Raw genomic sequence first — 27,959 nt, forward strand, 5'->3', positions numbered from 1 at the left:
TGTTTTATTGCTATTATTCTTTATACTTAGTATAAAGAAAAAAAAGGTTTAGCTGGATGAGGTGTCTCTGGCCTGTAATACCAGCTACTCAGGAGGATGAGGTGGAAGAAGCACTTGAACCTGGGAGGTGGAGACTGCAATGAACTGAGATTCCACAACTGAACTCCAGCCTGGGCAACAGAAAAAAAAGAAGAAAAGAAAAAAAGAAAAAAAAGGCATTTTATAACAGTGAAGCTTTCTATCCAAGAATGCCATTTTTTCATTTAAGGCTCATTTTATGCCTTTTAATATTTTAGTTTTCTTTTTATAACTTCTATCATTTTTATTATTATAAATGGACTATTTAATATTAGATTACATAAGGAGCTCTTCTTTAAAAAGCAATTAAACATGACATATTAGAGAATTAAGGTGGGTAATTATAATTAAATAGCACTGTATAATTGATTCTCTTAGGTTTTCCATCGTACTATCATATTTGCAAATAACGGTGTATCCTACTTTCCAATTTCCATGCCTCTTGAATTACATTGTACTGGTTAATGGTTATTAGTTTTAAAAAATATTTATTTTAACTCAAAGAGGTGTTGATGCATATTCTCAGTTTAGTTCCCAACCTTAATAATGCATCTAATGCATTATTAAACATATGCTGCCTTTTAACACATGTGTACTTGTATATGTATGTGTGTGCATAAATAAAAGTATATATACACACATATATATCATATTTAAGAAACTTTTTTTTTTTTTGAGACAAGGTCTCACTCTGTTGCATAGGCTGGGGTACAGTAGCACGATCACAGTTCACTGAAGCGTCGACCTCCTGGGCTCAAGCAATCCTCCCACATCAGCCTTGCAAGTAGCTGGCACATGCCAACATGCCCAGATAACTTCTTAATTTCTGATACAGACTGGGTCTCACTATGATGCCCATGCTAAGATTTCTTTTTAAAATGCTAGAAATGGATGTTGAAGTTAATATCCCTTTCAGTATTTATGGAAAGGATCATATGTTCTTTTTTTAATATGGTAAAATTGAATTAACAGATTTCCTCATTTTGAACCATCTTTATACTTCCAATACGACCCTCTCTTGTGCACAGTCCATTATTCAAAGTGCTCGCAGACACTATATGTTAAAATTTTACACTAAAATTTAACATTAATATTCCTACATATAATTGTTCTATAGTTTTATGAAAGCTGTCAGCATTTAAAAAATATTTAACTTTCACTTTTGGGATAATTGTAAATTCACATGGAGTTGTATGAAAAAAGAAGGAGAGACCCCATATACCCTTCACCCAGTTTCCCTCCAATGGTTAACACTTTGTATAACTGTAGTACAGTATCAGAGACAGAAAACTGACACAATTGATACAATCTACCAACACCCAGATTTCACTCATTTTACATGTAATGTGTACTTAGCTCTGAAATTTTATCATAGGTGTAGATCAGTGTGACTACCACCAGCCAAGATACAGAATGGTTCCTTCATAATGATCTCTTCTAAAACCCATTTATAGCAATAGCCACCTCCCTCCCACCAACCCTGACTATCACTAATCTGTTCTCTCTCTGTAATTTCATTTAAATGTGATATACGTGAAATTTTATAATATAAAACTTTTTAAAATAGCCATTCATCCACTGAAGAACATTTGGGTTGTTTCCAGTTTGGGGCAATTATAAACAAAGTACCCAAATGAGCTAAGTTTTCATTTCTCTGGGATGAGTGCCCAAGAGTGTAAGTGATGTCATATGGTAAGCACATGTTTAGTTTTGTTAAGTTAAACTGTCATACTCTTTTCTAGAATGGCTGTACTATTCACAATTGCTCTTGCACACAATGTATGAGTTTCTCTACATACTCATCAGCATTTGGTGCTATCAGTATTTTTTATTTTAGCCATTCTGATAGGTGTGTAGTGTCTTTGTCAGTATTTGATGTATTAGCCTGTTCCCCCACCTTTTCTCATTTCCCCTTTTACAGGAAGCTTTCCCTTCTCCTGAATGCCATGGTATAGCTGAAATCGATATTGCTTTCTGAAAGATTTGGTGGAACTCACATGTGGGAGTTCCCACAGGTGAGCAGAGGGCTTTTATTGGGAAAATAACTGACTTAAGCAAATAAACAAGAGGTGATCTCTGAATGGTGTAAATCACTTTCTTTAAACATTTTCTGAAATATTTTAAATTTTTGACAATAAACATTCATTACTTTTATAATTAGATTTAAAAGTGTCATTTTCAGCTGGGAACTGAAAAGGTAAAAAGAAAAGGGGACATATTATTTCTAAAAAAGAGAAAAGTCATAACAAGAGAAAAAAATCATTCGATCAAGGAAGTTTCATCAGAGATGAGCCTTACAGGATAAATCAGAATCTGTCCCCCAACTCTCCCCAAAAGAAGTCTTAACTGACTTTTTGTCTTCAGTACCTTGCCTACGACCTATTAAGTGCTTACTAAAGTTAAATGAAGTCAGCCATCAATTCCATGCAAATAGACAGCATAAATAAAGAACGAAGGAATGAAGTAACATGGAAAATAAACTATTCTGAGTGACTAGAAAATAATACACAGTTGACTGTTAATAGGTTCAAAACATAATCTGGGGTCAAAGGGCAAAGAATAATTTATGGAAAGCCGAAGAATTTGGACTTTATTCCACTGGTTGCTAGAAGTAGAATGATCAGATCTGCTTTAAAGAGACCTCTGGGCAACAATGTGTATAATAAAGCAGAGTATGGAATAAAAAATACCAGTCAGGAGGCTATCTTCCAAAGTTCAAATGTGAGACGACAGGTCTGAATTAAAAGGAGTTACAGGCATGATGGAGCTACATATAAAGAATTTGAGAGCTGAAGTAGAGTCAATGGAAAACTAATATGGATCCGCCACTGATTGGCTGAAAAGGGGAAGGATGTTATCTAAATCCGAATTATGTTGAACAGAAGAAAAGAGAAGACAGGGTTAAGAACTACTCTACCGGATTATTAGTGGTAACTGTTAAATAATATAAGAAAATGAGAAGAGTATACTCAAGGGGATAGAAGAGTTTATGTATGTAAGGGAGATGTCCTTAAAGACTGAGAGGAAAGAAATCACCCAGGAAGAGGGCCAGGCATGGTGGCTCACACCTGTAATCCCAGCACTTTGGGAGGCCGAGGTGGGTGCATCACTTAAGGTTAGGAGTTTGAGACCAGCCTGGCCAACATGGTGAAACCCCATCTCTACTAAAAAAAAAAAAAAAAAAAGAAAGAAAAAGAAAAATTAGCCAGGCATAGTGTCGCATACCCGTAATCCCAGCTACTTGGGAGGCTGAGGCAGAATCACTTGAACCTGAGAGGCAGGGGTTGCAGTGAGCCAAGATCATGCCACTGTACTCCAAACTAGGCAACAGAGTGAAACTCCATCTCAATAAAAGAAAAAAAAAGGAACCACCCAGGAAGAAAAGCATGACATGAGAAGAGGAAAAGATTATTAGGAAAACTAGAAAGGCTGGAGAAAAGTAGTGATCCAAGAAAATCAAGAAGTTTTCATTCTTGAGGGAGGTAATTTAGTATATTCACAATGCTTTGGAATCATAAAGTTTTGCGTTCAAATTCTAACTCCTCCATGTGGCCCTGACTCATTTAACCTTTCTGAATCTATCTCTTCTAGAAAATGAGAACAATATTTTTTTTGAGGTGGAGTCTCGCTCTTGTCACCCAGGCTGGAGTGCAGTGGCACGATCTTGGCTCACTGCAACCTCTGCCTCCCAGGTTCAAGAGACTCTCGTGCCTCGGCCTCCCGAGTAGCTGGGACTACTACCACCACACACAGCTAATCTTTGTATTTTAGTAGAGACAGGGTTTCACCATGTTGGCCAGGCTGGTCTTGAACTCCTGACCTCAGGTGATGCACCCGCCTCAAACTCCCAAAGTGCTGGGATTGTAGGCATAAGCCATCGCACCCAGCCAAACATTAACTATAACTCAAAGAACGGTTTGAAAGATTAAACAAAATAACATAAATATACTATGTGCCCACGTGTCCAGCATAAATATCATACCCACAAATGTGAGGCTTCTTTTCCTTGTTTTCTCTCTTCTGGTACAGATTATGTTAGTAGGCCTGTCTACTTAATAAGTCATTTTTACCTTATTTTGTATACTAAATTCTAACTTTAAAACAAACGAATCCTGCATCACCTTTACCCTGGTTCTTCTTTAGCTTTGTGTCACAGAACTTCTCATTTTCTAAAACTCATATTATTTAATGTTTATTTTATATTTAATATTTGTCACCTCAAGTTAAAAATGTAAACTGTCTGGGGACAGCCATGCCTATTTGGTCCACTGATACATCCTAAGCCTCTACAAAGTGCCCCCTATCATGGGCATATAATAGGTACTCAGTAATTACTATTTTTCTTTTTAATTAGTACTGGGTAAGAGCTCGAATGTTTCCATTCATGATCAAATTACACTCTTGCTTCCTCCCTGTGCTTATAATCAAATTTATCCTTAAAACTGCCCTAATTAACTCTTCCTATCACTCTTCAATCTGAGCGGATCTCAAAAAATTATCAAGTACCCTTCCTTTCTCACCTGTCACTTTCTCAGTCCTGTTTATAGGTTCCTTTTTCTTTCTACATTTATATTGCAAGGAAGTATTTTAGCTTTCCAAAATTTAGGCCTTAAACTTAAAAAAATTCCCAAGTATCTCACTTTCAATGCCATATGATTGGCTGACTAAAGAATATCTCTAGCAGATACCCGTGACAGCTGAAATTTGGTAATGTTGAAATCTAAGGACCTAACCCCAAATTCAAAGGCACCACTGTGAGTTTTCCAATTGTAATCAATAATATCATCGCACTCTTAGTAAAACCTATCAGGACTGAAACTTGGAAATTTTATAATTACTTTAAAAATTTTTAAAACTCATTTACTGAAAAATTCCATATAATAAAATGCAAATTTTACCTCCTCACATCACTTAAATTAACCTTTTTCACATCAGGTCCTCATCATCCCAAAGTGAAGCCCAACTGTTTTTTCTCAGTGGGATTTTTACATCTCTCCAATTTATCCAATCTATATAAGAATCCTAAACAATTAGTGAGTGGCTCCATATTCTCTACTGCAATTTCCCAGAGTCTGTACCAATTGTTACTAGCTCTTATACAGAAAAAATGGAGTGTACTTTTGCCAAGCTTAGGAAACAGTGGACTAAATAAAGCTAAATAGGTTTCTTTCCTGAAGGACTTCATAAAATGTGTTCTGTGAATTATTTTTTCAAAAGAGAAAAAATCGCTATAACACACACCCCAAACCTTTTTACCCAAAACTTCTTTCAGAAATTACTCTTTAACACGACACATTCTGAAAATGCTACTAATGGGGTCAAATTTGAAAACTTCTCAGCATGACCCTTCAAGGCCTTCAATAGAATAATTCAACTTTGTTACCTTTGTTGTTGTGTGCCCCCCACATGAAGTAATCTTCTGCCTCCAAATTTTATCTTGTCACATAACGTTACCTAATTTAAAATCTTAATCAAAATGTACTGCCTTCCAGAAGCCATTCATAGTATCTCTGCTAACCTTCAATACTTCAATACTCTATACAACTAAACATTACGGGGAAATGAGATATTCCACACAATCCAATTTTCACCTCACTAGTAAAACTTAGTGCCTAAATTCTTACCTCATTCCAGTTAGAAAAACCAACACAATATATTTTTACCTTCCCCAAACAGAACATACAAAACACAATGTAAGTTCCTAAATTTGTCTCTGCCTTATTTTAGCTTTTCTTTCCTGTCTTTCACTATCGAGCTGTATATTCTCACTAGTACTAGTCTCAAAACTTCTTTCCACCTTTCTAGTCCTAAATGGACTAAGAAAAAGGAGAACCCGGATTATAAAACTGTATGCAAAATTTATTTAACTAGATTCATAATGATGGCTTCAAGTATTTTCCTGAGTATAAAGAAATAGCTTTTAGTACATGAGTATGATAACATCCATTTCTGGATAGTCTTTTTTGCTTGCTTTTTGGCTCTCAATTAACCTCCAAAATCAAAGAGGACCAGATAAGCATTCTTAACATACCTTTCTTATGTTTTGTGTCTTGTGGGTTTATCGGGAAGGGATGGAGGGAGATATTGCATAACTAATCTAAACATGTAAAAAACAGCTATTAACTGTGGAACTACGATAGCTATTTCACACACATTATCTCACAGATTTGTTGTATTTACTCCAGAAGTGATTCTGTAATTACACAGCATTAAATATTAACCGCCTGCTTAATACAGGGGCCAATTAAAGAATGTAATTTGGGTCTCCTTCATTAAAGCACAATAGTGTCTTCATAGCATCATCATCTAAGTTTCTACTAAACTGACAAGATACACTTATTTGAAAGAATATTAAAAGTAACAACTTACCAGCAGAAGTTGAAGTAACAATTTCAACAGCTTTTGAAGCATCTGCATCTCTTCTATTTAAAAGGAGAAAAAATTTAGCAGCAACTTAGGAATTCTAAGTTCTACAAAATCCTAAAAATGTAATATTTAAACCTAAAAACGTTTAAAATAATTCAACTGGAGTGATATCCTTTTAAATTGTAGTTATAGTGATAAAATATATTTAAAATGCGGTTTTAAAAATTAAAATTTCTTAAGTCATATGCACATTTCATTCTCACATATGAAATCATAAAGTCACTTACTTTAAGGTAGATGCAGATACTTTCTTTGACTCTAAAGTCTTTTTCTTCACCTCTTTGTTCTATGTAGGAAAAATATTTTGAACAAAAGAAATTTAGTATAAAGCAATTTAGAAAATATAGAACAAAAATCTAAAATCTTCCTATTCTAAAGGACACATGCTTATTACCTTTTCCTATTTATAAAGACATTTTTTTCAATTTGTGATTACACAGCCTAATTTTACATCTCATCTTTCACAACTCATCTGCATTTTCTTATCATTAACTACAGCAGTTTCTCCTTATCCAAGACCCCTGGTGGATGCCTTGAAACCGTGCTCGTGCTGAACCCTATATATACTATGTTTTTTTTCCTGTATATACATGAAAGTTTAATTTATAAATTAGACATAGTGAAAGAACAACAATAATAAAATAGAAAAACGCTTCCTTCAGCAGCATATATACTAAAATTGGAATGATACGGTAATTAGCATGGCCCCTGCGCAAGGATGACACGCATATTCGTTAGGCATTCCATATTTTAAATTAAAAAAATAAGTTGTAACAATATAGTGTAATAAAACTTACGTGAATATGGTCTGTCAAAATATCTTACTGTACTGTAGATCTTAGCAACTTCAGCATACAATTTTTTTCTCTCCTTATTAAGTCGAGAACTTTCAACTTTTCACTTAAAGGAAACATTTTTCCCCTTCTCTTTGGCATATCCAAATTGCCAGCATCACCATACTTGCACTTTAGGGCCATTATTAAGTAAAATGAGGGTTAAACACAAGCACTGCAATACAGTGATGGTCAATCTGATAACCAAGACAGCTATTAAGTGACTAGTGGGCAGGTAGCATATAAAGTGTGGATACTCTAGACAAAGCAATGACTCACAGCCCCAGTGGGCTGGAGTTGGACTGCATGAAATTTCATCACGCTAACTCAGAACAGGGCACAGTTTAAAACATGTTGTTTATTTCTGGAATTTTCTATTCAATATTTTCAAACCACAACTGACCACTGAAACTGCAAAGCCAAGCCTCAGATAAACGGGAACTACCGTATCTTTCAAAAACATGGTTTCTCATAGCACTGTGACATCTCAAACGTCTAAAGTTCAACTGCTATCACCCTGGTCTAATCTACTACTACCTTTTGCTTTGATTACTACAATCGCCTCGTAATGGTCTCTGCTTCAGTCCTTGCCATTCATTCACTCTCTATTCACAACATAAACCCAGACTGAACCTGCTGTTCCACAACTCAAAACCTCTCATTAGACTCAAGGAAAAAAAGCCAGTACTTACAATGGCCTCTAAAAGTTTACAACATATGTTCTACCTACCTTCTAACTCCCAAACCACAATACACTTCTTCCTATACTTCTTCACTCCAACCCCAAGCATCCTTTCTACTCCTCTAAGATGCTACAAAGGTATAGGTTTGACAGGTGCTATTCCTACTGTCTGGAATGCTCTCAATCCAGGACGTGGTTTGTTCCCTCATCTTCTTCAAATGTTTGCTCATATATCACCTTTTCAATGAGATCTTCCCCAACTACCTTACTGAAAGTTGCACAGCTCTTCATTCCCCAACAAGAGTACTTCTATTCCCCTTTCCTAATTTTTTTTTTACCATAGCACTTGTTGAAAACAAACATAATACATATGCATTTTTAACTTATTTGTGGTCTTTCTCTCTCTACCCCTTGAAGTTAAAACTCTGTGATACCAGAGACTTTGTTTTCTTCAATATTCTATTCCCAGTGCATAAAGTCATGCTTCAACATTCAGCAAGTATTTTGTTAACTTGATCTGAATTTCATCATAACTGTTCTCATGCAATTTCATACTTTCTGTTCTTTTTGGGCACTCTTGTCATTTCCTTTTGCACTATACGGGATTTTATCCCACAGGTTCCTTCAATTCAATTATTTAGAAGAAATTAGTTCTAGTGCTATTCTACTAATGGTAATTTTCAATTTTAAAAGAAATTTGAAACTATGTTCCGATGTATAAGTTGAAACATTTAGCCTTTACTCCTTGGCTACATTCCAATTTTTGATTATACATTTCACACGAAAATTATCTTTCTGGTAATTTTAAGTGATATTTTTTGAAATTTATTTTATAAAAATATGATTATTTAGATTTTAGTCTATGTTTAACTGGTTTCATTGTTCACCGCCAACATTTTATATAATAACTTCTCCATTTCTTAAGTTCTTCATTTTAATGTTTTAGAAAAAGATGTATTAGTGAAATATCTTCTAAGTCCATGCATGTCCGAGAATAAATACTGCCTTAACACACACCTTAGGATTCCACTTGAAATGAATGTACTCAATTACAATGAATCATAATCTTTTTCCCACCCAACTCTTAAGAATGTGTTGCTTTGCAATCTAAGGCTAGACTATTTCTTTGTATAGTTAAACTGTTTTCTGCTTAGATCACTATAAGGTGCCCCACCATAACCATGAAATTTAAAATCCTCAGTATTTAAATGATGTCCTCTTTCTGGAATTCCATTTATGTACAGATTGTGTCTTCTAAATGTATCTACCATGCCTTTCCTTTAATCATTTTTCACTCTTTTAACTTTCACACCAAGAGTAGGATCACACCTCTCTTGCTCACCACTGCATCTTCTGTAGATATTACAATGCCTGACACAACAGAGGCATAACAGATGCTTAACTAACAAGAAATAGTTTCAGAATTAAAATGAAAACCTCTCATCCAAATTCTGATTGCGTATTTTCGCTTTTATCTCCTTGTTAATTCATTAGATTTTCTGTAATGCTCAAATATTCACTAACGCCCAGCATTATTTTTCATATCCATGCAATCTTCTTAGTTGACTACTTGCTCCAGTTTTAATTGTAATGTCCCCATGAATCTTGCTGAAAACACTGAAGTTTTAAAAATTGGTTTTTTTTGCACAAGGTTGAAATGCAGTAGTATGTCATGGCTGAAAGGGTTTTATTCGAAATCTGATCCTACTTTTTTCCACATCAAGGGCTCCTGATCATCCCCCAGCTCCCTTTTGTTGAGATAGGGTCTCACTCCGTCACCCAGCCAACCTCCGCCTCCCGGGCTCAAGCGATCCTCCCACCACACCCTACCCAGCAGCTGGGTGCGTGCCACCACACTAGGTCAATTTTTTAATTTTTTGTAGAGCTAAGAGCTCACTATATTGCCTGGGCTAGTCTCAAACTCCTGGGCTCAAGCAATCATCCTGCCTCGGCCTCCCAAAGTGCTGGGATTACAGGCATGAGCCACTGCACTGGGCTCCTGATACTTTAAAGAAAACTTTCGAAGTATGAGAATATGGCCCTTTCCCTGGGAAAAAAAGAATGTTTGCTTTCATCGGATTACTGGTAACGGGGGGGCAAGGAGTAGCTCAAAAAGACTTAAGAATCACTGCTAAGAATGGATGTCGAGGTTATTATTAAATTATTATTATCAAAGACTAGGTTACAAGGTTATTATTAAAGACTAAGTTACCTAGTTTCTGACAAGAGTTGTACAAATCCATATTAACATAGGGATATAGGATATTTTTTTACCTTTTCTGTAATATTTAGATTCATAAAAGCAGCAAAATGGAGAAGATGTTACATGAAACACAGCTAGAGTTAGAGGCAGTCCTAACATGAAATATCAAATGTTGGGCAGGTAAGTTTTTTCTAGGTTTTGACATGCCATGCCAAAATCAAGATTTGGACCAAGAAAGCTATAGCACAGCTCTTCTTCTTCCTAGTTTGTTCTTTCAGCTTATTTTTGGCTTGCACTGGTAGAAAAACTTGAAGTGGTAACAGGCCAAAAAGATTGCCCCTTCCTGCCTCAGACACTTATTTACAAAACAAACCAACCAAACAAACAACAAAAACAATTGTCCACATACTTCCAATATGAAGAAGGCACAACTCAAATTCTGTTCAGAGTTCCCTCCACTCAATCCCTAGGCATGTTGCTCTGTCACAACACAGGTGTCATGAGTTAGCCTTCTTGTTCCAGCATCATCCAAACAACATTTAGCTGAAGAACATTAATATCTGCCATGAAAATGGCATGTTTTCTAGCTTCTAGTGCTCGTATTTTCTTTACCTATTCATTGCTATGAAAATCATGACAGTAAATATGCCTGGGCTCTTGGACTTACATTGCTACTTTACCAACTTCATCAAAAAGTTGGCCAAGAGAATTTTTTAAGCTATTTGAAATATTCTATTTCCTTAAATGTATCCTTACCTATGTTCCTTAACTATGTTAACTGTTTAGAATGAAAGAAAACTGGCCTTCTCAACAATTCCCAAAATTTAATGATCAGCTAGGTCTTTCTGGACAGTCACTAGTATAAGCCACTATTCCTTTCTGTTTTCAATGTTACTAATCTACCCACAAACCATTACCATTATCACAAAAGGCTGAGTATATTGATTAAACAAGTCTTCTAATTGGACTTCAGTGCTCTTCTCCACTTTAATCAATCTGCTAGGCTTTCTTTGCCTTCAAAATCATTTGCCTAACTCATTCTCCAAACCATTTCCAAATGAATCTTTCTAATCTCCATTTCATTATGTTATGCCCTAGTTCAAAAACCTTGAATAACATATACCTCTCTACAGGATAAAGTTTAAGTTCTTAAATTATGTATTTAATCCTTGTTTCTCCTTAACTGCCTCTGCAACTAGATGGCCATGTGTCTGGTAGTTCTGGTAAATCAAATGCAGGCAAATGCTGCTGGGGAACTCACTCTTTCCAGAAAAGAAAACAAAAACTCATTTTGCTCTGCATTTTTATTCCTGTATGTCTCGAAGATAGAAAAGATGCCAGAAAGTGCAGAAACCATCTTACAAATGAGGATGAAAGATACATTCTAAAGATAGTAGTGCTGGAAGACAAGGCGAGGTTCCTGAAGATATTATGGAGCTGTTGCACGAGCACTGGACCACCTACATGCAGATTTCTGTTATGAGATAAATATACCTCTTATTTGTTAACAATCCACTAGTGAGGTTTTATTAGTTGAAACTGAATGAAATCCTAAATGATAAAATTGTTAATAACTAAGGCCACACGATTTAATTTATTATCCAAACCAGGACAATGGGAATAAATGGATGGCATGTAGCAGGTATAAACTAGGATGATAGGTTACTCTAGTAGTAACTAACTAGAAAACATATGAGAACTAAAAAATAAAGATCCTCTCTAATAGCTATATGTAAAAATAAGTAAAATAATAAATTTAACCACCACAAAATGTTCAAGAACTTTATGGAAAAAAAAAATAAAACTTGCTAAAGGGCATAAAAGGAAATCTAAATGGACAAACCATGTTCTTTGTTTGTTTAAGACAAAGCCTGGCTCTGTTGCCCAGGCTGGGGTGCCATGGTGCTATCTCAGCACAGTGCTACCTCTCCATCGCGTGGGCTCAAGCAATCCTCCTGCCTCAGCCTCCTCCTGAGTAGCTGGGACTACATGCACGCACCACCGCACCCAGCTAATTTTTGTATTTTTAGTAGAGACAGGGTTTCATCATATTGCCCCAGGCTGGTCTCAAACTCCTGAGCTCAAGTTATCTGCCTACCTCAGCCTCTCAAAATGCTAGGATGACAGGCAAAGAGCCACCAGCCAACGAACTATGTTTTTTGATAGAAAGACTTAGTGTTGTAAAAATACTATTACGAATTCAACACAGTATTAATTAAATTCCAGTAAGTTTTTTTAAGAGAACTTAAACTGATTCTAAAACTAATGTGCAGGAGTAAATGTTCAAGATTAAACAAAATGAATTTAAATAAAGAGGAAAAACATTAACCAAAATGAATAAACAAAGAAAAATAACTCTACAAGAAAGACAGGGAAATATTAGGAAGTTATAATAATTGTTGTAACAGAAACCACATAGTATTGCCACAACAGAAGAGTATGAAACACATCTATGTATACAGAATTTATACACATAAAAGAAGCTTTTCAAATCAACAAGGATAAATTAGGCATAAATAGTGTTGAGGCTAACTGGCCCCCATTTTGGAAATAATACTGATTCCAATCCTATATTATGCTGCAAATAATAGATTGAGGAATAAAACCTTTTAGGCACTAGCACAGGCAAGTTCTTAAAAAGACAAAAGAAAAAAAGCAGGCCAGAAACAGTGGCTCACGCCTGTAATCCCAACATTTTGGGAGGCCGAGGCAGGAGAATCACCTGAGCCCAGGAGTGTGAGATCACCTTGGGCAACAAAGTGAAATCTCATATCTACAAAAAATAAATTAAAACTTAGCTATGCGCGGTGGCTTGCACCTGTAGTCCCAGGTACTCAGGAGGCTGAGGTGGGAGGATTACTTGAGCCTGGGAGGCGGAGGTGGCAATGAGCCGAAATTGTGCCACCGCATTCCAGCCTGGGTGACAGAGTGAGACCTTGTCTCAAAAAGAGGGGAACATGTCCTCAGAACCTCCTGAGGCTGTGTCACAGGCAAAAAAATAATAAAGAAAAAAATGCAGAAGTCATAGAATACCAATAAATTTGAGTACATAAAAATATCAAACTTGGCCGGGCGAGGTGGCTCACGCCTGTAATCCCAGCACTTTCAGAGGCCGAGGCGGGCGGATCACGAGGTCAGGAGATCAAGACCATCCTGGCTAACATGGTGAAACCCCATCTCTGTTAGTGGCGAGCACCTGTAGTCCCAGGTACTCAGGAGGCTGAGGCAGGAGAATGACGTGAACCCGGGAGGTGGAGCTTGCAGTGAGGCGAGATGGTGCCACTGCACTCCAGCCTGGGCGACAGAGAGAGGCTCCGCCAAAAACAAAAAAAAAAAATTCAAACTTGATATATGTATGCATAACACAAGCAACAGACTACAAGAAAAGACTTCTTACATACAATGCAAAATTAGTGTCTAGAATGCACAATATTCATGCACCTTCAAATGAATATTTTTAAAAAGACAACAATAAAATAGGAAAAGATAGACAACTCACTTAAACAGTTAATAGATATAGCTAACAATTATATAAAAAGATGAAGTTAATGAATAATCAAAAAGATGCAAATTAAAACTAGATATCATTTTCTATATAACGAATTTTTAAAGCTGAAGAAATTAAGATGTTGTTGGTAATACTCTCATAAATTACCAGGGAGTAAATTATAACAGTTATTTAGTGAGCAATCTCATATTATCCATTACTGTGCATCCTATAAACCAACCATTCCATTGGGTAGGTATCACCTAAAAAACCACTATCATAAATGTCAAAAGATGGCCTGTGAAGGTACACAAGGTGTTAACTAAAGTTCTGCTTCTAGAAACAACCTAAATATCAATCAGTAAGGAATTGGTAATATATCTGTGGTATATTCATACAGAGAAACACTATAGAGAAGTTACAAAGAATGAGGAATGCACTAACATGGTTAGACTACCAAATCAAATTATTGAGAAATGTGTGTTATAGAACCCCTATAAAGTAGCCATTCCACAGCTAGCAGAAAAATTAAATTACTAGAACACATAGCTGGGTGGAGCAAAATGGTAGAATAGAACCCTACACTGTTCATCCCATCCCCCGCAGGAACACCAAATTTTAACGACTATCTGCACACAGAAAAGCATCACCACAAGAACCAAATATCAAGTGAGCATTCATACAAAGTCTACCTGGTTTTGACTTTGTATCACTGAAAGAGGCATTGAAGAGGGCAGCAGAGACAGCCTTAAATCCCTGACAGCACACCTCCCTAATCTGGCCCCACAACATGGACAGAGTCTGTGCACTTTAGGAAGGGACAGCGCAGTAACTAGGGGACTTTACATTGAACTCAGTGCTGCTCTGTCACAGTGGACAGCAAAGCCATGCTGTACTCAGCCAGCACCCATGCACTGAAGGAGCCTTTGGACCAGACCTAGCCAAAGAGGACTCATCCATCCCAGCAATAAGAATCTGAATTTCTTGGCAAGTCTCACTACCATGGGCTAAAGTGCTCCAGGGTGCTAGGTAAACCTGAAAGGTAGTCTAGGACACAAGGACAACTACTCCTAGGCAACTCTTAGGGCTGGGGCTGGGATTAGAGCTAGTGGGCTGGGATGGCATGTAACCTAGGGAGGTACCAGCTGGGAAAACTGGATATCCATATGCATTAATGAACCTGAACCCTATCTCTCACCATATACAAAAATCAAATAAAATAGATTAAAGACTTTTATCTAAGATCTCTAACTATGAAACTACTACAAGAAAACACTGGAGGAACTCTCTCTCCAGGACATCGGTCTGGGCAAATATTTCTTCAATAAATACCCCACAAACATAGGCAAATTCTGTACAAAAATGAACAAATGGGACCACTTCAAGTTAAAAAGCTTCTGCAGAGCAAAGGAAACAACAGACAACCCACAAAATGAGAGAAAATATTTGCAAACTATCCATCTGACAAGGGATTAATAACCAGAATATATAAGGAACTCAAGCCACTTTACAGGAAAAAAATCTGACAAGGGATTAATAACCAGAATATATAAGGAACTCAAGCCACTTTACAGGAAAAAAAAAAACTAATACTCTGATTAAAAAAAATGGGCAAAAGATCTGAAGAAACATTTCTCAAAAGACGACACACAAGTGGCAAAAAGGCACATGAAAAGGTACTCAACATCACTGATCATCACAGAAATGCAAATCAAAACTACAATGAGATATCATCTTACCCCGGTTAAAATGGCTTTTATCCAAAAGACAGGCAAAAACAAATGCTGGCCAGGATGTGGAGAAAAGGGAACCCTCAGTATATTGTTGGTGGGAACGTAAATTAGTACGATCACTATGGAGAACATTTTGAAGGGTCCTAAGAAACTAAAAATAGGATCAACCATACAATCCAGCAATCCCACTGCTGGGTATATATACCCAAAAGAAAAGAAATCAGTATATCGAAGAGGTATCTGTACTCCCATGTTTCTTGCAGCACTGTTCACATTAGCTAAGATCTGGAAGCCAACTAAGTGTCCATCAACACATGAATAGATAAAGAAAATGTGGTACATAACACAATGGAGTATTCTTCAGCCATAAAAATGAATGAGATTCAGTTATTTAAAATAACATGGATGAAACTGGAAGTCATTATATTAAGTGAAATAAGCCAGGCACAGAAAGACAAAGATCACATGTTCCCACTTATTTGTGGTATCTAAAAAATCCCACAATTTGTGGGCTCTAAAACAACTGAACTCATGGAGACAGAAAGTCGAAGGATGGTTATGAGGCTGGGAAGGGTAATAGGGGGTAGAGGAGGGGATAATTAATGGGTACCAAAAAAAAAACAGAATGAGTAAGACCCAGTATTAGCTAGCGCAACAGAGTGACTATAGTAAAAAATAATTTAATGTTACATTTTTAAACAATTATAAGAGTATAACTGGATTGTTTGATACACAAAGAATAAATGCTGGAGGGGACAGATATCCCATTTTCCATAATGTGATTATTACACACTGCATGCCTGCATCTAAACATCTCATGTACCTCATAAATATATATACCTACTATGTACCCACAAAAATTAAAAATACAATAATTTTTTTTAAGATATAAAAATATTTTCTCAACACCCTATTTTAAAAAACACACACATACACAAAGAAAACCTTACAGGTGAGATATACATATAGCTTTTTACTTAACAGAAAGCTCATCCTTAAAGGGTAATTTAAAGTAATTCTATAGATATTATCTACGATCATATGAACTGAAGCACAGAAATGATCTAGAAAAATTAAAGTTACAAAACTTGATACTTCTAAGGAAGTAAAGGCCCAAAGAATACACACTATACGATTTTGTTTATGTAAAGTTGAAAACGGGCAAAACTCAACTATGGCATTAGAAATCAAGTTAGTGTTTACTTGTGAGAAGAAGGGAGGGTGTAAGAATTGGGAAGAAGTAAGCAAGGGACTTCCAGATACTGTCAAATGTTCTCTTTTGTGACCTAGGTACCAGATTCACAGATGTTTGCTATTTTTGTGTTATATATGGCAAGTATTTTCTCCTAGTCGTCGTTATTTAATACTGTATATAGCACCATACATGTATGAGGAAGTTTTAATTTCAACATACTTGAATTAATGCACATATAATGTGTTGAGCTAACATTTATGTTTCTATGCCTATTTCTATATGTGTGCCATACTTAAACAAAAAAGTTAAACTAAAACAACAGTGATAAAACATTTAAGACCTAAATCCAGATTACCTGTGCTTTTTTCTTTCCTGGAACACATATTTTCACACTTTTTCCTTTTATCGTAAGAGGTGTTGTTTCAATGTACTTCATAATTGCAGTAATTGCCTCTTTAAATTCCATTTCTAGGTAAGCCTAAAATGAAATTTATTCCATCTTTAGTCACAAATCTATCTTTAAAAGTTCCTGCATTTTAAAATGGACTTAATCCTTTCTTTTGTAACATCAAACTATGAAACTACCTCAAGTCATGGTTGCTTTTGCCTGTTTTTATTTTGCTCAAGTATAATTTGATTAAGGATGTTTCACACATTAAATGGACATTTAACCTTACATAATTTCTATACCACTACCAAGATAAAAAAAATCCAGGCAGGCTCATGGAAGAAGAGGAAATGAGAAGGCAGGGCTCACTGAACAACAGGAGGGAAGGGAAGATATGGTCCAGCTTGTGGTAGGTCTGACATTTTAAAGGCTTCTTGCAACAAAGACAACACTATCACTATGTTCCCTGTCCTGACTCACAAACTTTTTTTAAAAATTAAGACGGAGGTCTCGCTATGTTGCCCAGGCTGGTCTTGAACTCCTGGCCTCAAGCGATCCTCCAGCCTTGGCCTCCCAAAGTACTGGGATTACAGACTTCAGCCACCACACCCAGCCTTAACTCACAAAACCTTTTTTTTTTTTTTTTGAGATGGAGCCTTACTCTGTTGCCCAGGCTAGAGTGCGGTGGCGCGATCTCTACTCACTGCAACCTCTGCCTCCCGGGTTCAAGAGATTCTCCTGCCTCAACCTCCCACGTAGGTGGGATTACAGACGTCTGGCTAATTTTTGTATTCTTAGTAGACACCGGGTTTCACCATGTTGGTCAGGCTGGTCTCAAACTCCTGATCTCAGGCGATCCACCTGCCTCAGACTCCCAAAGTGCTGCGATTACAGGCACAAGCCAACACGCCCAGCCTTAACTATTTTATGTTGTGCTTATGTTAAGAACTGTTTACAGTTCTTAACTTTTATCATGTGAGTTATAGGAATATAACCCACAGAAAATACTTAACCATACAAAGGAAATAATTTGTTTTAGTATTATCTAACTGGTGTTCTAAAGTAATGACTGGCAAACTATGGCATACTACCTATTTTTGTAAATAGTTTTTTGGACACAGCCATGCTTGCGCATTTACATATTACTTATAGCTGTTTTTGTACTAGAATGCCAGAGCACAGTAGTTGAGATCCTATAGATGGCTTATAAAACCAAAAATATTTAGCTGGCCCTTTACAGAAAAAGTGGGCAAACACTTATTTTAAAGAATATAAAACATTATTTTGCGGCCTTGCTTATTCACATCCAGACATTTATATAACTCTCAAAGAACAATTATATATGCAGTACAAGCAGCTAAGGAACACAACAGCAATTTATAGCATCATTAAAGCAATCACTTTGTATGAATTTTTGCCACAGACTAAATGACTCACCTCTTTTCTATATGGAACAATTAGGACATCATTCACTTTCCCAAATGGTTGAAATAATTTTCTCACATCTTCTTCAGTACAACCATCCTCTGGTAATTCAGATATAAGAAGAACCGAACCATAATGCAATGATTGTTCTTTCCGAAGCTATTTTTGGAGTGAAAGAAAATTTAAAATAAACCAAATTAAGCTACAATGTACAGTAATAATTTCCTATATAATTTCTTCTACCACTAATATTAGTACACTAAAGGGTCTTTTCCATATATTTTACCCATTTTTCTTTTTCCTTCACCACCTCCTTTACGCATTTTTAAATCACGATTTTAACACTTTAATAAGATTTTAAATGCAAAAGTGGTAAGAAATGTTATTTATATTTTTTAACCCAGAAATGGTTTACAGGTGCTCTTTTCTGTTTATAGCATCTTATAGCAAATAAGACCTATGGAATGTTCCAAGGCCATTAGAGAGAATTTTTCTATGAAACTACATGGCCCACCAACAAGTAAAGCTGAAATTACAGCTTTGTTTACCCCCTCTGTTCTAATAATTGGAAATGATCTCTAGACAGGTATAATATTTTTAAAAATTCATATATAATGCATACCATTTGAATACACTGTAGTATCAACTTTACCGCTTACGTTAAAAATTAGGGCCAGGCATGGTGGCTCATGCCTGTATCCCACTGCTTTGGGAGGCCAAGGCAGAAAGATCGCTTGAGGCCAGGAGTTTAAGACCAGGATGGGCAACATACTAAGACTCTATATTTAAAAAAAAAAAAAAAAAAAAAAAAAAAGGCCAGGCCTGGTGGCTCACGCCTGTAATCCCAGCACTTTGGGAGACCAAGGTGGATGGATCACAAGGTCAGGTGTTCGAGACCAGCCTGACCAACACGGTGAAACCCCGTCTCTGCTAAAAATAAAAAAAATTAGCCAGGCGTGGTGGCACACGCCTATAATCCCAGCTGCTCAGGAGGCTAAGGCAGGAGGCAGGAGAATCACTTGAACCTGGGAGGCGGAGGTTGTGTGAGCCAAGATCACGCCACTGCACTCCAGCCTGGGTGACAGAGCGAGACTCTGACTCAAAAAAAAAAAAAATTGAAACACCCAGCTGGGTGTGTTGGCGCATACCTGTAGTCTTCTACCTGGGAGCCTGAGGCAGGAGGATACTTGAGCTCAGGAACTTGAGGCTGCAGTGAGTTATGACTGTGCCACTGCACTCCAGCCTGGGTGAGAAAGCGAGACCCCCATTTCTCTTATTTTTTACTAAATAAGAAAACTTAAAAAAAAAAAAGTTCCACTGCCACCACCTAGAAGTCTTGAAACAAAATGAAAAGAACTTCATATTATGAGACTAACTCAGCCTCTTCAAAATTTTCCCTATACTCAAAAATTTCTTCCCAATGCTCTTCAAAATTCTGTTAATTACTGGTTGATTATTATAAGTTTATCCTTCTAAATGTAAGTTCTTTGAGGCAGGGAACAGCACTTACTGAAAGTCTTTCATGTATTTAAATACTGTTGAGAGCAATGCATTCCATACCTAAATACTTGAAGACTTATTAATATTAAAATATACAAAATATTTGATATTGGGCCTGTTAGGATTTTCTCTGAAGATAGTCTCTTGATGTTTTAATATATTAATAGTGATTTAATAAACATATACAATAAAACAATACCTTAGTATCGTAACCAGTAGGTTACAGTCAAAATACACTAATAAATCAGTACCAAATTATAAATTTTACACTGTACAACAGAGTATTTGACTTCTGAACTGTACCAAAAAAAGTATAGAACAGATGAATAATGATCAATTCTCAGGAGAGGCTCACTCTTATACCTTACTAAAAAAGATTACAAAAGCTCAATAATGCTGCTGGTGATTATTCATTTTCCCAATTAGAGAGCAAAACTCATCACAATGATCTGCTTGTGAAGCTAGCCAAAAATGCCAAACCATCAAAATGTTCTTTTGACACATCAAATACCAAACCACTGGAATTCCTAAGCTACAAGACTTTGAACCTTGGACTTTTATTATACTCATAAGAAAAACCAGTAAAATATTCCATACTAAAACCATGTAACAACTCATAATTTCAAAGTTATTGGAAATATGGAATAAAAAAGTTAAGACAACTTCATTTTTTTTTTTTTTCTTGAGACAGGGTCTTCCTTCTGTAGTCCAGGCTGGAGTGCAGTGGTGTGACCTCAGCTCACTGCAACCTCTGCCTCCCGGGCTCAAGTGATCCTTCCACCTGAGCCTCCCAAGGCCTCCCAAGTAGCTGGGACTACTGGCACCTGCCACCACCCCCAGTTCATTTTTATATTTTTTGTAGAGAGGGAGTTTCACCATGTAGCTCTGGCTGGCCTCAAATTCTTAAGCTCGAGCGATCCACCCTGCTTGGCCTCCCAAAGTGCTGGGATTCAGGCATAAGCCACCATGCCCGGCAACAACTTTGTTTTCTGTTTGTCATAGCAAATGTACGCATATTTGCACTAACAAAGAATTACGAAGCCAGGCATAGTGGCTCATGCACTTAGGGAAGCTGACGTGGAAGGACTGCCTGAGCCTAGTAGTTCGAGACCAGCCTGAGCAACATGGCCAAGACCCCATCTCTACAAAAATTAAAAAATTAGCCAGGCATGGTGGCACACGCCTGTGGTGCCAGCTACTTGGGAAGCTGAGGCAGGAGGATCACTTGAGCCCAGGAGATCGAGGCTGCAGTGGGCCATGTTTGTTGCACCACTGCAGTCCAGCGAGGATGACAGAGTGAAACCTTATCTCTAAAAATAATTATTAAAGAATTACCTTTCGCTGGAGAGAAACAGCTTTATCAGACACCTGTTTACATTCTGACAAAGTGTCATCTTCAAGATTCTTTGATTTACAACGAATAGAATGTCCTCCTAGATTTGAATCACTCTTTGTAGCGCTTGTAGGTTTAACTGATGGTTTTGTTCCACTGCTAGTTTTAGGCTTTTGTGCTGGTGAATGTCCCTTATCAGCAGCTTCAAGATGCTTCTGTTTATTAAATTCTGTCCCATGCCCAGATCGTTGTACTACATCTTCTAATGCTTTTTTTCTATCTAGTAAAAAGATATAAATATAATTTCAATTGGAAAAAAATTAAGGTAGGAGCCATCTCATGACATAATCACAAAGTGCTATTCTCAAGCTAAACAGGGAGCACACAGACAATAAAAAAATCTAGATTTTATGCACTCAGAAGGCTTTTACATGAAGTTCCTTTATTCCCTTATACCAGTGATCCTCAAACTTTTGGTTTTGAGATTGCTTTACACTTATTGAAGACTACAAAGATTTGTGTTATATTTACTGATATTTACCATATTAGAAATTAAAATTGTAAAAATATTTATCAATTCATATGTTAGGTTGGTGCAAAAGTAACTGCAGTTTTTGCCACTGAAAGTAATGGCAAAAAAAGTAAATTCCCATATTAACATAAATATTTTTATAAAAACCAACTGTAATTCCCAAAACAAAATTAGTGAAATGTGTAGCACTATAGTACCTTCTTCCACACATTTTAATGTTGGGCTTAAAAGAAGAACCTAAATTCTTATATCTGCTTCTGGATAAAGAAAATCCAGCCTCATGGAGGCATGTAATTAGAAAAGAGATCTCATAGAACTCTTAAAAGATCTTGAGGACCCCAATCGATCCTTGGGCCATACTTTAAGAAGGAATGCCTTATATAATTAAAGGTATCTCCATTTGAATTCAGCATTTTAGACTATATTAGACACAATAAGACCTGTACAAAGTACTATTTTTGAATTTTTCAGGCTAGTCAAGTGAAACAGTGGGAGTGTCAAAGCACTTCTCAGATATTAACTATGGTTTCTTTCATTGTAGAAGAAGGTGTGTGTTTGTGTATGTGGGCATGCATGTGTGAGCTATTTCTGAAAGGGTCATAAAATCAACATTAAGTCACAGGTTAAAAAAAAATTTCAAAAACATTTTAAATTAATCCATGGAATTCTATAATCAATTACTAAAGCAAACTAAGACATTTTTACCATCCTTGGTTTTTAAATATGATGTTGATGGACACATACATTCACACACATTTCTTTGCCAAGTTACCAGAGGGAATAATTAACTCTGCGGCATGTGGGTCAGATTTCATTTATCAATTCTAAAATTTAATAAAGTAGAACATTTCTCAAAATCCAAAAAGAAAGACATTTAAAAATTTAGTCAAAATAAGTACATTCACTATTTCATGGCCATCAGTGTACCTGATGATCTCACTGATCTCCTTGATATCCTCTCAGGGCTAACTGATCGAAAGCATTTTGGACTACCTCTAAATGGATTTCTAATTCGATATGGTGAACGGGATCTGGATCTGGATCTGTATCTAGAAATGAAACGATGGCAAATTCTTGGACTTCGACTTCTCGGCCTATACATGTAATGCATTGGGCTTCGAGACCGACGGAATCTGTGACTTGAGCTTGATCTTCTAGAACGCCTAGGACTGGGGGAATGAGAACGTCTTCGTGGAGTTTCATTTTCTTTTCTATTGCCCTCATTTCTATAAGCAGGGGGGCGGAAAAGAAAGTGATCAGCAATTTAATGTAAATTTAAATGATAATAAATGACAGAAGTACCTTGTTAAAAACAGACTGTTAACAATACCAAACTCTGATAAAAGATTTGTACTTAAAACAAAAATCTGTTTGTTATGATGTAATTCAGCCTTATATGTAAATAAGAAACAATCAGAACAGTTTATCAGCCCTCCAATTGCTTGGATGTCTGTTTTCTAGTTTACAGAAGAATACGATAATGAATTTCTCTGGTTTTTCCTGTACCAACATTATATCCAATTATGTTTTTAAAGTATTAAATTATGTAAAGAATTTAGGAAATGATTTACATAAACAGACGTTTTCAATAATTTTTTCCTGAAAGATTATGCCATCTATAAATATGACTTTGATTTCTCTATGTGTGTGTACGTGTGTGTACACACATAACCTGAGGAGAATCCCCTAGGGGATACAGAACTTAATAATATCACTCCTAGCATTCAAGGCATTTACAAGAGAAGATGTCATAAACATAAAATAATAATGTCAAAATAAGGTATTTTCAGAAAAGGCTAAAGAAAGTAGATCAGGGGAGGGGCTGTGTCACCTTTAAGCTGGAATAAGTTAAAGATTCATAAAGGTTTTTGCATTTGCCTGTTGTTTAAATGGCAGAAGTAGAACTCAAAAGAATCACTTTCTTAAAATTAACTGTTTACTTCTAAAGGACAATCAGGTTTTAATAATATTACTATTTTTAAAAATTACCTTCTCGATGGGAGGATCTCAGGATTCCAATCAGGATACCTATTTTGAAAATAAACAATATTAACTAACAGCTAAAATAAGACTGTAAGGCTCAATTAATCTTTACCTGTAATATATCAAAAGGACTTTTCACAACCTTTATTGGAAATAAAATATTTTGAGAGTTTAATTCAATAAATAATCAAAGTATTATGCTAATAGGTGTATCAGGGAAACACACTCCCCATACTTTAAAGGTCTAAACTTTCATTTAAGTAAACCGGCCAGCATATGCACAAAAGTGTTAAGAGGTACAAGATACGAGCTTAGGTTAAGGGTTAAAAGAGAGAAGACAGTTCATCTACTTTACAGAACTCTAGGGAACACCACTCCTATCATATTCCATATGGCAACTCACAGAATACAACATGAATGGTGCCCCTTAACTTGCCCCAAGTAGTCCTCATAAAGATATGTCCAGTGAGAGGAATCAGGAGAGAACTCATAGAAAGGGTTGCTTTTCAAGTAGCCCTTACAAAGATCTATTAATAGGAATGGATCAGGTTAGATTTCATGCAGTGGCAATACGTAAACTAAGATTGGAGGCAAAACATCGGTGTTTTGTTCCAGGAAGTGGTCTAGCTACAGCATAGACATGATGAAAAGGAATTATAAAGGGGGAAACTTGGACAGGCTGTCTGTTGTTTCAGGTAGAGACAAATTACGAAGAGCCTTAAAATCAGGTAATGAGGTTACACACAGGAAAAAAACAATGGGAACTTAACAAACATTTGTAAGAGAAGATAACAGGAATGTTTTCAGAACAAGTGTAAAGGAATATCTGGAATTAGGGGAAAAGATGAGAGCTGAGATATTTAGAAATCGGGCATGTAGAAGCCACAATTATAGCCCTAAGAGTGAGACTAACACAAGATGAAGTTTATAAGAAAAAAGAGAGCCGAGGACAGAATCTTAGGCACATCGACAACTTTAGAGTAAAGCAAAGAAAAAAAACAATAAAAGATTAAGAAGTAATCACAGAAAAACTAGTAGGAGAAACAGTAATATCATAGAAGCCTAAGAAAAAGGCTGTATCTTCACTCTCAACTTCCAGAAAATCTGAACTCTAAGAGGCATCTGGACATGCTGATTATATTAAATAAATAAATCACTACATTTAAGAATAAAATTTCAGCAGCAAGATGAAAGCCAGGTAAGGAAATGGAGGCAGCAAACTTCTGACAAATCACCTAGCAGGAAAATAACGTTAGGTCGAACCTTATTAAAGTGGTTTGTCTTGGTTGCTATTTGCCTCAGACATTGTTAATGAGCTAACCCCACAGCAATTCTCAATTCCCTTTTCCCTTGTTTGCCTTTACTACAATGGCAAAAAAAAAGCTAAATATTTGCTTTCCCACTATCTCTAGAAGACAGCCAGTGGTAAGTTCTAACCAATGAGATACAGGTACAAGACCCCTGACAGACATCTGAGAAAGCTTCTGCCTCTTCTTCTTACTTTGAGAATAGATATATTGTCTGGAGCATCTTTTAATTATGAGAGGACAAACTGTGAAGACAAAAAAGTTAACTTTAAACCAACATACCCATCACCTAGTGTCAACAATTCCCAATATATGGATAATTTTGTTTCATCTATTTCCACACTTTTAAAAACTTTCATTGCTCTGTACCACCCAGGAGGATAAATTCCTAGTCTTACAGTGATTCAAAGCAAATCTTTTATCATCAAACAAAACTGGGTTTCACTGTAGGTGCTGTCATTTAATGGCTATGAAACTTAAAGCCAGTTACTTAGTATGTGTAAGCCTTGGCTTTCTCACATGTATATGCTGGAAATGAAGGTGATTAACAACACATCGAAGTTATTAAATTTCCAGGAGCTCTCTAGTTTATGGTTCACAAGAGCTTAAAGACTAATATTCAAGAGCTGGTAATAATGGTGGAGCACGGTGGCTCATGCCTGTAATCCCAACACTTCGGGAGGTTGAGGTAGGCAGATCGCTTGAGCTCAGGAGTTTGAGACCAGCTTTGGCAACCCTGTCTCTACCAAAAATACAAAAAATTAGCTAAGCGTGGTGGCACTCACCAGTGGTCCTAGCTACTCAGGAGGCTGAGGTGGGAGGATCACTTGAACCCAGGAGGTGGAGGTTGCAGTGAGCTGAGATAGCAATAAATAATATTGTTGATCTTCACTAGGTTCAGGTTCACCAAGTTCAGACCTGTTCACTAGGTAACACATGTTCTCATCTCTGCTGCCCAGAGCAGAAAGATAAAGCATGTGTATACATTCTGCAAGCAGAATTTGGAAACACCTCTATACTGCCCAACTAGTCAAAAATGTGCTTCAGAAGCAATAACGCTCCTAACAAAGGTGGTATAACATTAACTATTAAGAGCAAGGACCTAGTCAACTGATATTATCTTTGTCCCAATGTGATGCAATAAATGCACATCACCAATGAAGCATTTGCAACAAAAATGTTCTCAGTGAATTTAATGCTAAGGAAACAAATACAAAACTATAGAAAGTGGGACATTCAACAAGTTTCCCAGACATTTCAAGGAAAAAATCAACACCATAAAAACATCCTTCTCAAACAAACAAAAAAAGAAAGACAAACAAAACAAAACAAAACAAAACACAAACGAAACAAAGAGTAGGCTATTCTAGATTAAAAGAGACTGTAATGCATAAATCTTAACTGAATACTGGATTGGGGGTATGGATGGGGCAAACAAGAAGAATTATAAAAGGCATTCTGGAAAGAAATGGGAAAATATGAATTTGGCTTATATATTAGAAGGAATTGTGGAATTATTGTTAATTTCCTTAAATGTGTTGTATTGTGGTTATGCAGAACATCCTTATACTTCGGAGATACATGCTGAATTTAGAAATGATGTCCCATAATGTCTGCAATTTATTTTCAAATAGTTCAGAAAAAAATGTATGAAGATATAACAAAGCAAATATTAACAAATGGTGAATATAGATGAAGAACATATAAATGTTTTTCTTCCTTTTTCTCTTCAATATTTTATTCTGAAAATTTTTTAAGCCATAAAAAAGTAGAAGGGATGATAAAGGCCCATGAGCTAAACTAGTTCCGTTTAACTATGTGCTGCATGATGGTAGGGAAATTGTCTCTGTGCCTCACTTCTCTCATGGATAAAATCTGGAATAATCCTTACACTTAACACCTCGTAGATGGTTTTGAAGACTAAATCAATTATGTAAAGCACTAAGAATGCCCAGCACACAATAAACACAGCATAATTACCTATTTTTAATATTAAAATTCTGATGCACTGTTATCTTTCCTCAACTACTCTTGTATCATAATCCAGAAAGATCCAATAAAGCCAGAGAGAATAAGCCACAAGAAAAGAAAAATCTAAATATACATCAATGAAGGAATGAGTAGAAAGAAGGTATATCCCTATAACACAGCTTAAAAGAATAAAGAATGCAGATCCCAAGCACCTAACCAAATCTATTTATTAAATTATTTTTCAGTGGAGAGAAAGTTATGAAGCAATTATTCAAGTGCATACAACCTGAATGTGATGGTTAATTTTGGGTGTCAACTTGACTAGATTGAGGGATGCTTAGATGGTTGGTGAGGCATTGTTTCTTGGCATGTCTGTGAGAGTGTTTCCAGTGAAGATTAGTCTGTGAGTCAGTGGGCTGAGTAAGGAAGATCTGCCCTCAATGTGGGCGGGCATCACGCCATAGGCTGGGAGCCCAGATGGTACAAATAGATGGAAGAAGGTGGAATTCCCTCTCTCCACCCCTCCTTCCCTCAGAGCGGGGTGCCCTTCTCCTCCTTGTTCTTGGACATCAGAACTCCAAGTCTTATGCAACCTGCATCAGCAGGCTCCTGGGGCTATAGGGCCCTCTGCCTCAGACTGAGAATTATGCTATCAGCTTCCTTGGTTTGGAAGCTTTTGAATTTGGACTAAGCCACGCTACCAGAAACCCAGAGTCTTCAACACACAGACAGCATATTGTGGGACTTCTCGGCCTCCATAATTGTGTAAAAGCCAATTCCCCTAGTAAATCCCCTGTCATATATCAATACACAGGCGTACCTCAGAGATACTGTAGATTCAGTTCTAGAACATCACACTAAGCGAGTCACATAAGTTTTTTGG

General features: G+C 36.5%; 1 protein-coding gene and 1 non-coding gene across 7 annotated transcripts in view; one reads left to right on the top strand and one right to left on the bottom strand.

Annotated features, from left to right (window-relative positions):
- The window catches only part of ZNF638 (zinc finger protein 638), a 155,474-nt gene that overhangs the window by 41,915 nt on the left and 85,600 nt on the right, over positions 1-27,959 (bottom strand). For all 6 annotated transcript variants that reach the window (XM_008960274.3, XM_008960272.4, XM_055107806.1 and 3 more), the window contains 7 exons: positions 23,805-23,843; positions 22,743-23,041; positions 21,286-21,563; positions 18,463-18,609; positions 16,993-17,115; positions 6,732-6,790; positions 6,448-6,500 (listed from right to left, as the gene is read on the bottom strand). In XM_008960274.3, the coding sequence (XP_008958522.1) occupies positions 6,448-6,500; positions 6,732-6,790; positions 16,993-17,115; positions 18,463-18,609; positions 21,286-21,563; positions 22,743-23,041; positions 23,805-23,843 (998 nt within the window). The remainder of the gene's footprint in view (positions 1-6,447; positions 6,501-6,731; positions 6,791-16,992; positions 17,116-18,462; positions 18,610-21,285; positions 21,564-22,742; positions 23,042-23,804; positions 23,844-27,959) is intronic.
- Positions 7,154-7,257, top strand: LOC112438934 (U6 spliceosomal RNA). The gene has a single exon (XR_003027252.1). It is a non-coding gene; the product is annotated as a U6 spliceosomal RNA (small nuclear RNA).

This window comes from Pan paniscus, chromosome 12 (genome assembly GCF_029289425.2).
Source record: "Pan paniscus chromosome 12, NHGRI_mPanPan1-v2.0_pri, whole genome shotgun sequence".
NCBI lineage: Eukaryota > Metazoa > Chordata > Mammalia > Primates > Hominidae > Pan > Pan paniscus.